Raw genomic sequence first — 12,002 nt, forward strand, 5'->3', positions numbered from 1 at the left:
TTGTCCACTTTCAGCTGAGACATTAACAAATGTGCTGGATTTCAAAAGGGATGCTGGTCTGTGGCATGGAGTGTTAACAGTGAGTGTCGTACGCTAAATGACCTACTTGTTGGAGTGGAGGGGCCCTAACGCTTCGTATCAGTAGATGACACCAAACCCTATTTGTAGGTGACGTAGTTAACCCTTGTCTGAACTGACATGTCATCATGAGAAGGGCGTTGACGTTGTCTCTGCCCTCTCTGGCGCGGTGTGGCCCTCTGCTGCGTGCACCTGCACGAGGCCTGCCCCTTGAGCACCCCGTTTCTTCCACAGAGCGTCATGAACAGGATGCACGTCATCAGCATCCCGTACGCGCTGATGAAGGCGAACCCTCTGTCCTGGATCCAGAAAGTGTGTTCGTACAAAGGTAACGGGAAGTAGCACCATCATCTGGTTCACCCTGGTTTCGAGAAGTCACTTTGATTTAACCCTTGGTGACGAAGAAGGTAGTCAAGCCGACATGCAGAACTGCAGGGAGGAGCAGAGGAGCCCCGACGGCCCGCGTGCTCCGTGACCGGTCGTGGACACTGCTTGGCCTGTGCGCACGGCCTGGGCGGCCCTTGTGGGGGATGGCCCTGTGACAGTTCTCTGCGGCAAACACCATAGGCTACTAATTTTATTCTCTTGAAATTTTCTTTAGAGTCACATCAATACTCCCAGTTCTTAATAGTGGAGATGGTTTTAATCTGAAGTTGGGGCTTTTGAAGCCGCCCGTGGTGGAGCTGTTGATTCTAAGGAAGGAAGGAGTGTAGACAAAGGGCCATGGGGCTGCCCAGAGGCCTTGCCCTCCCTGCCCCCTGCCTCGGTCACGCAGGGCTTCCTCGTCCCTCAGGCTCTGTTCCAGCAGGGCTGGAGGGCACCTTGGTGAACCCCTGAGGCTGGGCCCTGGGTCTGTCCTCACACTCACTCTTCCTGGGGACCCATGTTGACTCGGGTGTGTCTGTGAGGTGCCGGGGTGCCGCTTTCCCATGACGCAGGGCACTTCTATGCTCCCCCTCTGCAGCCCGGGCCGCGCTGGTGAAGTCCCGCGACATGCACTGGTCTCTCCTAGCTCAGCGAGGTCAGAGGGACGTCAGCCTCAGCTCACTGCGCATGCTGATTGTGGCCGACGGCGCTAACCCCTGTGAGTAAGCCCAGCCGCGTGAGGCCGTGGCCGTGGCCTCGCCCCGCAGGCCTGACTCGGGAGGGAAGAGGAAGAGGTTCGAGCGCAACGTGCTAAGAAAGAGTGCTGTGGGGTCAGGGTGCTGCTGCGACGGGGACTCACTGGCCTCTCTCGTGCATGCTCTTGAGGGCACTGAATGTAAAAGCGATTTTAACACTGCAGACAGAAGATACGTTAAGAGATGCCCAGAATGTGGTTATGGACTGGGGGCCTGTCCCGGTGTCCTTGCCCCTGTGGCCCCAGCGATGCGGCTTGACCTCCTGCCGGGATTTCCCCTGGAATGCCGCTGTGCGCCCTGGGCTCTGCGCAGGGTCTGAGCGTGGCTGCTCGTGGGCGGCTGTCTGAGGCCTGCCACAGGGCGTTCCCTGGGGAGGCTCCGTGGGGCTTTCCGTGCAGCACGAAACCCTCGACCAGGTCGCTTTCGCGTTGGTTTAACAGCTATGTGCCGCTGTGTTTGCACTGAAGCACCCTGGGCCAGAGGCTGGCCTTTCATCTAGTCCCCTGCGAGGAGGGCCCTGACGGCCCTGCACCCCTGGGTCCCCCACGGCTCAGGAGGGCACCCTGCCGTCTACTGCCTCCACCCCTACCTGGGCCCTGGAGGGTCCCTCCATCCTGCCTCCAAGACACCCAGGGCTGGGTGCCTGAACCCAGTCACATGCCCGGTCCTTGCATCATGTCCCCGCAGATCCTCCACTCTGCCAGCCGCCAGCAGCTCCTCCCCTGGCACCGGGCTCCACCCTTTTAGCCGCTAAGCTTTCCCACCGGGAGGCCCTCCCCAGACCCGGTCCCACACAGACCTCAGGTCCTGCCGCGCTGCATGCCCTCCGGTTCCCTGTGGCGCTGAACCACTGGGTTGTCTCGTGTGTCCTCTGCTGTCTGCCAGTGCCCAGCAAGAGCGGGACGCAGCACCCCTCCTTTTCCGTGAGCCTCGCTGCGGCAGGGTCCCTGAGGTTGTGGTACAGCCTGGGGCCCTGATGGGGCAGCCCTGAGCAGGCCGCACTCTCCTGCCTGGGAGCTGAGCTTCCGTATCCGTGGCACCTCAGACTGGCCGGGGCGAGTAGGGGAGCAGCAGGGACAGCCCGGGGATGGCGCGAAGGCTGCCCCTGTGGGCGGTTACTTGGCCGACCCCGCAGCCCTGAGGCGCTCCCAGCAGCAGGGGCTCTCGTGCACCTGGGCCTCGTGATGAGGGAGTTTGCCCCATACATGCTGCTCACGCAGCAGACCTGTGAGGAGACGGGGCGAGGGCAGGGCTGGCGACGCGTTAGCGCTCAGAGGCAACACAGGGGCGAGACAGAGGCCTTCCCTGAGAAACGTCCAACTCTCACCTGCTGGGGGTTCAAGACGCGTCGTGTGTTCCGTGGAGGCAGCCCCACCCCTCCCCACAAGTGTCCTGATGTCACGACGGCCTGGAGCTCGTGTGCCTGTGTGTCGGGTCAGGCCCGTCCCCGTCAGCCCTCCGGTTACCCCGCGTCTCCCTCTGTCTCACGCAGGGTCCATTTCCTCCTGCGATGCGTTCCTCAACGTCTTCCAGTCCAGAGGGCTGAGGCCCGAGGTCATCTGTCCTTGCGCCAGTTCTCCCGAGGCGCTGACGGTCGCCGTCCGCAGGTGAGGTGGTCGCTTGCTTGCTCCGTCTTCCTCCCACACCTGCTACCGATGCTGCCGAGCGTGGTCGGTCTGCAAGCACAAGAGCTCACGAAGCAGTGCTCCACTCTGTGCAGTTTCCCAGGCGTGTGCGCGTGCTGAGGGAGCAGCCCCGGGCCCCTCGCCCTTGCTGGCCGCGTGTCTCACGCCAGCCTGGATCCGTGCGGGGACTTGGGCAGCGGCTCCCGGAGCTGTGATCTCTGGGCTCATTTTCCCTCTGAGGGCTTCTCTTCCTCCTTGGCCTTCGTAAACATCACAGCCTGGAGCTCTTCCTTGCCCCGAACGGGGCCCTGGCATCTCCAGTGCCCGGCAGCATGGACGGGGGACTGTGCCTGCGGGCTGTCCTGGAGAAGCACCCTAGCCCAGCACTCAGCCCCCACCCCCTCCGGAGGAAGCCCCCCGCAGCTCTCACAGCTGCATTCTCTCTGTGCTCCCCCATCTCAGCTTGGACGGTGGGGTCGGGAGTCCTCAGAGCTGGCAGGCTCTCGTCCTTCCTGCGCCTAACATACCCATGTGGCTCCCCAGGCCATCTTCTCCTTCCTGGGCCACCTCTCACCTGCCCTAGGGCTCTTGTCCGCAGCGGCCTCTGAGTGCCCTCCTGGCGTAGAGGGCGGTGTGCTCACAGTTGAGCATGTCTCTGCCTTAATTTTCTGCCCTTAACCCAATTGTTAGAAAATCAGTCATGGTATGGTCTTGTGTTATATTAGTATATTTGTAAATAGTCTGTATGTGCAAGTATTAAATAACCCTAACATTAAATAACTAAGAAGAGAAAGAACATCTTTATCCTTCACAAACCATAAAGTATTCCTCTCCTTTGCTCTGGCCGTGGGGCACCTCACTCCCACGCTTGGTGGCGTCTGGCATTCTGCATCAGGAGTTTGGGAAGGGCTCCACTGGCCGGTTCTGGCTTGCAATCTCTGGTCTCTGGACTGGACGCGTTGGGGACTGCCCCGGGCTTCCTCGGGGCCTGTCCTGCTGCCCAGGGCTCCCAGCAAATGTCCCAGCACAGCCAGGTGGAAGCTTGGTCAGCGTTATGACCTCCTGGGGAAGTCACAGAGTGTCACTTAGACTGTGGCCACAGGCCCACCGGATGCCTCCGGGCGGGGTGAGATGCCGCGGCACCTTCAGGAGGCCTGTCCCCCATGGCCAGCCGCACGGCCGGTGTCCTCACGGAGCGCGGTGCAGAGCAGAGGCTTTGGGCAGCATCGTCCTGCAGGCAGGCTGGGCACAGATCCCTCCCCCATGGACTCTGTCCCCTCGTCAGTGTGTCCGCCTTTGTCTTCTAGGCCGCCAGATCTGGGAGGACCTCCACCAAGGAAAGCTGTCCTGTCGATGAACGGTCTCAGTTTTGGTGTGATCAGAGTAGATACCGAAGAAAAGTTGTCCGTTCTTACCGTTCAGGACGTTGGCCAGGCGCTGCCGGGAGGTAAGGGACGAGCTGCAGTGTGTCCGGTCCTGCAGCTGCTTGACGTAACAGGAGTCCAGAGGGCTCCGGGCTTCGTGGGAGTGCTCTGCAAGCACACAAGTAAAAAGCTTCCTAACAGTGTTTTTCCATGTAAATTGGATTTTAATTTATAATGTGATTTTTTTCAGTGTTTTGCCTGCCTCTGTATTAAATTTAGGGTTGAGCAAAATGACGAGGGTCTGTCGGTGGCCTCTGAGCAGTCTGTGTGCTTCTCCAGGGTCTGGGAACTGACGCACCGACCACATGTCGGGCACGGGCATCACGTTGCACACATGCAGGTGTTGATCAGCTCACAGCACGCCAGGTCTGCAGACAGCCTGATGACCGGCTGCCACCAGCCGGGGGTAGCAAGGGTGTGTTAGGTCAGGAGCATGACTCTGAAGGTTGCAAGAAATTCCTATGTGCGTCTTCCTGCCCCTGGGGCGCCCTGGACCTGAATGCCGGCCCCGTGGCAGTGCCACGAGAAGAGGGCGATGGGGTGGCCTGCCTGTGGTTCCCCTGCGGAGTGTCACATAGGGAAATGGAGACCCGAGCCTGGCCCGGGAGACGCAGTGACAGTTGAGAGCGGGGGATGCTCTGTGCATGCTGCTCTGCATTTGCCCCTCACTGTGGCGACCCCCCAGCTGCTCCGCTTCCTCCTCGCCATGCGGGCCCTTCTGAGATTTATGGGCAGCTGTCGTGACCCACCCTACATGCATGTGTGTGTGCGTGCGTGCGTGTGAGTGAGTGTGCACAGTGCTCCTTTGGGGGGTGTGTGTGTACATGCGTGTGTGTGCGTGTGTGTGCGTACACAGTGCTCCTTTAGGGGTGTGTGTACATGTGTGTGTGTGCGTGCACAGTGCTCCTTTAGGGGTGTGTGTACATGCGTGTGTGTGCGTGCACAGTGCTCCTTTAGGGGTGTGTGTGTACATGCGTGTGTGTGCGTGTGTGTGCGTACACAGTGCTCCTTTAGGGGTGTGTGTACATGTGTGCGTGTGCGTGTGTGTGCGTGCACAGTGCTCCTTTAGGGGTGTGTACATGTGTGTGTGTGCGTGTGCATGTGTGTATGCACAGTGCTCCTTTAGGGGTGTGTGTACATGCGTGTGTGTGCGTGCGTACACAGTGCTCCTTTAGGGGTGTGTGTACATGCGTGTGTGTGCGTGTGTGTGTGTGCACAGTGCTCCTTTAGGGGTGTGTGTACATGCGTGTGTGTGCGTGTGTGTGCGTGCACAGTGCTTCTTTAGGGGTGTGTGTACATGCGTGTGTGTGTGTGTGCGTGCACAGTGCTTCTTTAGGGGGGTGTGTACGTGTGTGTGTGCGTGCACAGTGCTCCTTTAGGGGTGTGTGTGTACATGCGTGTGTGTGTGTGCACAGTGCCCCCCCATGCGTGTGTCTGTGTGTGTCTGTCTGTGTTCACAATGCTCCCCAGGTCCGCATTTGTTAGTCGTGACCATTGCCGAGCTGACTGACTTGTTGAAGGCTGATGGTGTCTTGTTTCCAGCAAAGACCTAACCTTTCAGTGTGTTCGCCCCAAGGGGTTTGTGGCCTTTTGTGATTTAGGTCAGGGTCCCTGCCAGAAATGCAAGCATGTGGGAGTATCTGCCTGTGACCTGCGTCCCCCTCCAGCATTGTCTCTGCTGAGTCTGTGTTCTGACTTGTGAATGAACAGAAACAAGTGAATGAGCGCCCCTTCCTTGTCCTCGTTGGAGATGAGAATGTGTTAGAGAGCAGTCAAGAGTCAAAGGAAGGGCCATGCCCAGGTGACCACAGGCTTAATTCTTCACTGGGTGACCGCGTTTCCCTTAACGGTCACTGCACATTCCGGTGTGCATTTCGCTCTTCTGTTGGAGGCTGGTTTGGGATGCCTGCTCTGTGGCAGGGCTGGGTGGCCTGCAGTGACCCGACAGGCAAGGTCCGGCATGCCCAGAGTGGGCAGCAGGCAGGATCGTCCCGTGGGGAGCACCTTCGTGACAACCGCACCGGAGGTGACTGGGCTGTGGACGGGGCCACACCAAGGCTACGGGGCTGCGTGGGGCTACGGCACGGGACAGGGCTCGGCCGGCATCTCCCGTGACACGAGGGGACACAGAATCTGTCCACGAGAGAGCAAGTGTCCTGTTGGCCTGGGCTGTGTGCAGGACGCGTTGTGCTTTGGTTACATCCTACATGGGAAGCAGAAAGACCCACGCCTGGAGAGAGCGTGTAGTATGCACGTCCTCCGATTCGCCGTGAGAGCACGCTGCGTGTGTGATGTTTTGTTTCTGTATCTGCAGATGCAGCTACAAGTAGATCTTTGTGAATGTGACCCATTTACGTGTGTTTCTTGTGTATGATTTCGAGGGCTTTTTCTCTTTCTAGCTGACGTTTGTGTTGTGAAGGTAGACGGTACCCCTTATCTCTGTAAAACGGATGAGGTTGGAGAGATCTGCGTCAGCTCCAGCACCACTGGCACGGCCTACTATGGACTACTTGGAATCACGAAGAGTGTCTTTGAGGTTTGTACCTTTTCCTGCCCTTTACGTTGAAGAGAGGTTCCACAAGCGTCAGTGGCGTGCAGCAGGCAAGGCGCACCGGCTCCCCAGCCCTGCTGGGCATCAAGGTCAGCCCAGGAAGCCAGCACAGTGCATGCCCGAGTGTGCAGAGTGCAGACTGCCCACTCCACTGGGGATCCCTGGGTGATAGCCTCATCTGGGGAGCTGGACCCTGGCCTGCACCTGGCCAACTGGTCAACTGTCCATAGAGCACAGCTTAACCGTTCCCCTCTCTGCTCTGTGCAGACTGTCCCTGTCACGGCAGGAGGTGTGCCCGTGTCTGACAGGCCTTTCACCAGAACGGGGCTGCTGGGCTTCATCGGGCCTGTGAGTATATCCTGCTGCCAAGACTGGGGCCTCCAGACAGGCCCACACCTCAGGGGAGGGGATGCTGCCCACATCCAGTGCAGATCTAGGGGCCAGGGATGCTCTCCACGTCCCACAGTCCACAGGACAGCACCCACGACACAGTGCTGTCAGCCCAGGAGGTCCCTGCTGCTGACTTTGGGAGCTCTGCCTGAGTCCTGTACAACTTCACCTTTCCTGTGCTGCCCCCCCCCCGCCCCCTCCCCGGATGTCCCCTTGTCCCCACCCCAGCCCACCAGGATGCAGGACCCTGTGCCCCCCACCCCCCTCCCCCCACACCTCCCCCCATGTCCCCTTGTCCCCACCCCAGCCCACCAGGATGCCGGACCCTGTCTGTGCCCCTTGGTTTCCGTATGCCATCAGCTGACTGTAGCAGCTCTCAGCTACCTGACCCACAGGGCCTGCCTGCGTGTCCTGAGTCCTGACCTGTGTCCTTGCTTCCAGGATAACCTGGTCTTTGTTGTGGGCAAGCTGGATGGGCTGATGGTGGTTGGAGTTCGTAGACACAATGCGGACGACCTCGTGGCCACCGCGCTGGCCGTGGAGCCCATGAAGTTTGTCTACAGAGGCAGGTGATGCGCTGCGGGCCCCTGTGCTGTGGCTCTAGGTCCCTTCTCTACTTGAAGTCTGAGAATCTGTCTGCACTAGAAGCAAAGCCAGTGATCGGAATACACAAAACCCAAAAATTCCTGTTCATCAGAAAATCTTCACGAAGAAAAGGACGGTGTTTGCAGCCAGGAGCCCGTTAGTGTCCTAACTGCACACAGGGCTCAGCACCCTAGAACCTCACACATGCGGGTTCAAACCGTCAAGGACCAGTTTCTCTGAACCGCCAAAGGTCAATTCTCTTTTCTACTGAGGGTTAGAGAGACACACGGAGGGTCCTACCTCGCTCCTGGGATGAGCATCTATTCAAGTTTTCGGAATGTGTTAGGCAGGACTTTGTGACCCTGGGCGGTTTACTGGGCGTGAAAAGGGAAAAGCCGGGTCTGGCTCTGTTCGGCTCCTGAGCTTTTCACCCTGAAGGAAGCAGCCCTTTCTCCCAGCTGGCCTACTCAACTGGCTGCATTTTTAAATTTTCTTCTTCTCAAGGGGGTGCTTTTATTAGTCAAACTAGGGTACCTCTGAGCCTGGACAGACCCTGCCTTTGAATATTCCTTAAAGAGATTATTAGGGAATTCTGCCAGATGGTGGGTGCTGCTGGCCCTTCTCGTAGGTCAGGATGACGGGGTTACCACCAAGGAGAAACCAGCGGGGCGGGCCTGTGTGGATGCCTGAACGGGGGCTACCAGGACATCATGACCTGCCCTCACAGCAGAAACGGGACACTGTTGGTGCGGGTGTCTGTGAGGACAATATCAGGGTGGCGACACCTGCTTCTGAGTGGCTTAGGGAGGCCCCGGGCGCTGACGGCTGAGCAGGCAGCTGACGAGGCAATGCCGCCGTGAGCAATTAGTGGGGGTGTGGGTGATTGCTTCTGCCACTGGGTGGGGCACCTGCCTGTCCCCACCACCACAGCCACCTGGAAATAGAGCCACAGGGGCGCCTGGGTGGCTCAGTCAGTTAAGTGTCTGACTCTTGATTTCAGAGTCCAGCTCAGGTCACGATCTCAGCGTCATGAGATTGAGCCCCGCATCCGGTTCCATGCTGGGCATGGAGCCCGCTTAAGACTCTCGCTCACCCTCTGCCTGTCCCTGCTGTACTCACTCACTTGCTCTCAAAAAGAAAAGATAGAAAGAACTAGAGCCGCAGCCGGTGGAGTGCGTACGCTAGCAGAAGCAGCACATCCAGGAATATTACAACACACACGAAATGAGTTCTCTGTTCTTAAACACAAACACAATAGGTGGAATAAATAGCAGGATAGACACGGCTAGAGAAGGAAGTGAGGAGCTGGAAAGTCAGATTAAGGAAGTACTCCAGAGGAGGTCAAAAAAGTAAGAAAAAATAAGAAACTTTAAAAAACCAAGAGAGACGGGGAGAGAGGAAGGGCATCTAAACAGCAGACCCGGCAGTGGGGCGGCCCAGCCTGGAGGGGAGGGCAACATCTGAGCAGCACGAAGCTGGGTTTGCGGGACTCGAGAAGGGCCCGACACCGGGATCAAGCGCAGGCCGTGAGACTCCCCAGCGCTGGGGCCAGCTCGAGAGGGTGGCAGTGCAATGATGTTTTTAAATTATTAAAAGGAATTTTTAACTTAGATTTTATGTTCATCCCAATTGTCACTTAATTGTGCAGTTGTAATAAAAATATTCTTGGGTACATAAGTTTCAGAAGTTTTGTTACAAAAAGACCCTTCTGGTGAAAACATCTTCAGATGAGATACTAAGAGAGACACATTCAAGATGTATGAACGCAAGGGAAATTTAGTGCTGGGTAAAGTGTGTGTGTGTGTGTGTGTGTGCGTGCGTGTGCGTGGGCACACTTATGCACGCACCTGCCGGAGGGGAGAACAAGAGAAAGCAAGCATGTCCACAATGGCTGGAGCAGGAGGTATGCTGGGCTTGATGGGGAGACCAGCTTCTTGTCTCACAGGGAAAAAACCAGCTCCAAATGTAAGAGGCAAACGGCAGTAAATACAGAGCAAGGGAAAGCGCCAGAATTCCTAAGGCGAGACGGGAGAAACAAGTCCCGTTACACCACAAAAAACACAGGACGTTAACACATTAGCGAAAGAGGTTTAATCAGTTAGAGTAAAAAATACAGCTGATAGTACTTCTAGACAAAGATTTTTGCACAAAGAAATGTATCACGTGCCTTAACATTATAATTAAGGGAAATTTTCTTTTAAGATCTGTGCCTGCTTGCTTTGCTTTGCACCGAAGTCCTCTTTGTTTTAGCGAATTGGCACTTATTTTAGCTGTACTGTAGGAGACGAGGGACTGGTCACGTTTCCAGTTCTCAACAAGCAGCCCATTGTTAGATCGCCCTTTCAACACGAGCGCGTCTGGACCCTCCATTTCAAGGGAGAGGAAGCGTCCGTGTCCTCTTTGGTGTCCTCTGCGGGGTGGTCATTTTTGTCCTCGTCTTCCCCCAGGATCGCGGTGTTCTCCGTGACGGTTCTGCACGATGACCGGATCGTGCTTGTGGCCGAGCAGCGGCCCGACGCCTCCGAGGAGGACAGCTTCCAGTGGATGAGCCGCGTGCTGCAGGTGGGCCTGGGCGGCTGGCCGCCTTCCTGGCCTCTGTCTCCGGGAGAGTGGTTCTGACACATCCCAGTGCACATGCCCCTCCTTCGGAGCCCTGCCTGCCTGCCCGCCTCCAGCCCAGTGCCGAGCAGGCCACGTGTCCCGTCGCCCCACACGTGATCACGGAGTTGACTTACCGAGAGTCGTGGCCTCCTCCACCCTGTGCTGCCTGCACACAGTGGCGCTAAAGAAATCCGGGCCTCGTAAGGATGAGGGAACAGCATTTTGAAACTGTAATTCCATGCGAGGGTTAGAGTGCCCTAAAACAGCAGTCCCGTAACTCCTGTCAATTAGGGTGATATCAGTTGAGACCATTACTTAGATTTGGACCAGGCCACGGCCAGGGGCCCTGGGGGAGCTACGAGCATGTATGTCACTGCACTGGTGCTGGTTTCCGCTGTTCTGTTGTGAAAACGTCAAAGGTAGAGTGACGTGGAAGGCCTGGCGCAGAGAGCTGCTAATAGCCAGTCTTCAGGTTCACGGTGGTTGGCACGTCATCACACTTGCTCGTCACGCACGTGTCCCTCTGCCCACTCCTCCGGCACGCTGTGTGGCACCCCCTTCCCCGGCACCGCACGGCGGCACTCGTTTCTTTAAATACTGAGCTAGAGTCCAGCGCACTATTTTGGGGGGAAAGGGAGTAAAATTTACATTCAGTGAAGTGCACGAACCTTGCAGGTACTGTCCAGTGAGGGGTTTCAGTTGCTGGGATGCGATTTACGTGTAGAACGAGCCCATCTGTGGGTGTGCAGGCGGCGAGTTCGGGCAGCAGTGCACCCAAGGAATCAGTGCGCCACGGTCGTTAAGACGCAGAGTACGTGCGCCAGTGGGTTGTCCTGTGTCCCCCAGCCCGAGAGCCGCTGGCCGGCTGCGTGTCCACACGCACGAGCGGTGTGGCGCGTCTCCTTTTCCACCACAGACGCTCTAGGTAAAGGGACTCGCACAATGTCGCCTCTCTGTCCGGCTCCCTTCCCTCGGCGTGGTTTTGAGAGCCTGTGTCGTCGTGCCGAGTTGGGCTTCTTGTCTGTTCACGTCTTGGTGGACGTCTGGGTTGCTAGTTTCCGACTCTTAGGAATAAAGCTGCTGTGGGCAGCGGTGTCCAGAGCTTTGGGTGGATTTCCGCCGGTGTCCCGCCGTCTGCAGGCCGGCTGTGAGGCGTGGTGTGAAGCTGCACGGGCACCGAGAAAGGAAGCTGGTAGAAGCAGGCGGGAGCCGTCCGCGTCAGGGCCGCCAGGCAACCCTGAGCTTCCCAGCACTGTTTTCCCACGAGTATCTCACAACATCTATTTTTAATAAAATGTGTGATGTTTTACTATGGAATGTTTCTAACACAACAAAAAGAAGAGTATAATTGATGTGAGAAACAAAGGAAAAAGGGAACGTAGATAAAATTAAAGGTCCTTATAACCTGCAATCTGTTGAGGAGGACCGAGGACCCGAGGCGGGCTAACATTCCTCCCGGAAACTCCCAATCTTAATGTTGATGCCTTGCTCCAGGGAAACACAACGTTAGCGTGACAATAGCCAGGCCTCCAGGAGCCTGCGAGTCCTCTTGAGCAGATCACAGTCCTTTTGGACACCTCCTTGTCTTCACATACCCAGCTTGAAGGTACATAGTCAGCCACCCCTC

The 12,002-nt window shown here is 57.3% G+C and overlaps 1 protein-coding gene across 2 annotated transcripts in view; it reads left to right on the forward strand.

The window, feature by feature from the left end:
• Positions 1-12,002, forward strand: part of DIP2A (DIP2 acetate--CoA ligase A) — a 112,614-nt gene that overhangs the window by 65,736 nt on the left and 34,876 nt on the right. For both annotated transcript variants that reach the window (XM_045776964.2, XM_045776963.2), the window contains exons 14-22: positions 15-79; positions 313-406; positions 1,043-1,162; positions 2,692-2,806; positions 4,132-4,271; positions 6,648-6,784; positions 7,067-7,147; positions 7,631-7,758; positions 10,222-10,336. In XM_045776964.2, the coding sequence (XP_045632920.1) occupies positions 15-79; positions 313-406; positions 1,043-1,162; positions 2,692-2,806; positions 4,132-4,271; positions 6,648-6,784; positions 7,067-7,147; positions 7,631-7,758; positions 10,222-10,336 (995 nt within the window). The remainder of the gene's footprint in view (positions 1-14; positions 80-312; positions 407-1,042; positions 1,163-2,691; positions 2,807-4,131; positions 4,272-6,647; positions 6,785-7,066; positions 7,148-7,630; positions 7,759-10,221; positions 10,337-12,002) is intronic.

The sequence above is a fragment of the Ursus americanus genome, chromosome 4 (genome assembly GCF_024610735.1).
Source record: "Ursus americanus isolate L20-20 chromosome 4, mUrsAme1.1.p, whole genome shotgun sequence".
NCBI classification, from domain to species: Eukaryota; Metazoa; Chordata; class Mammalia; order Carnivora; family Ursidae; genus Ursus; species Ursus americanus.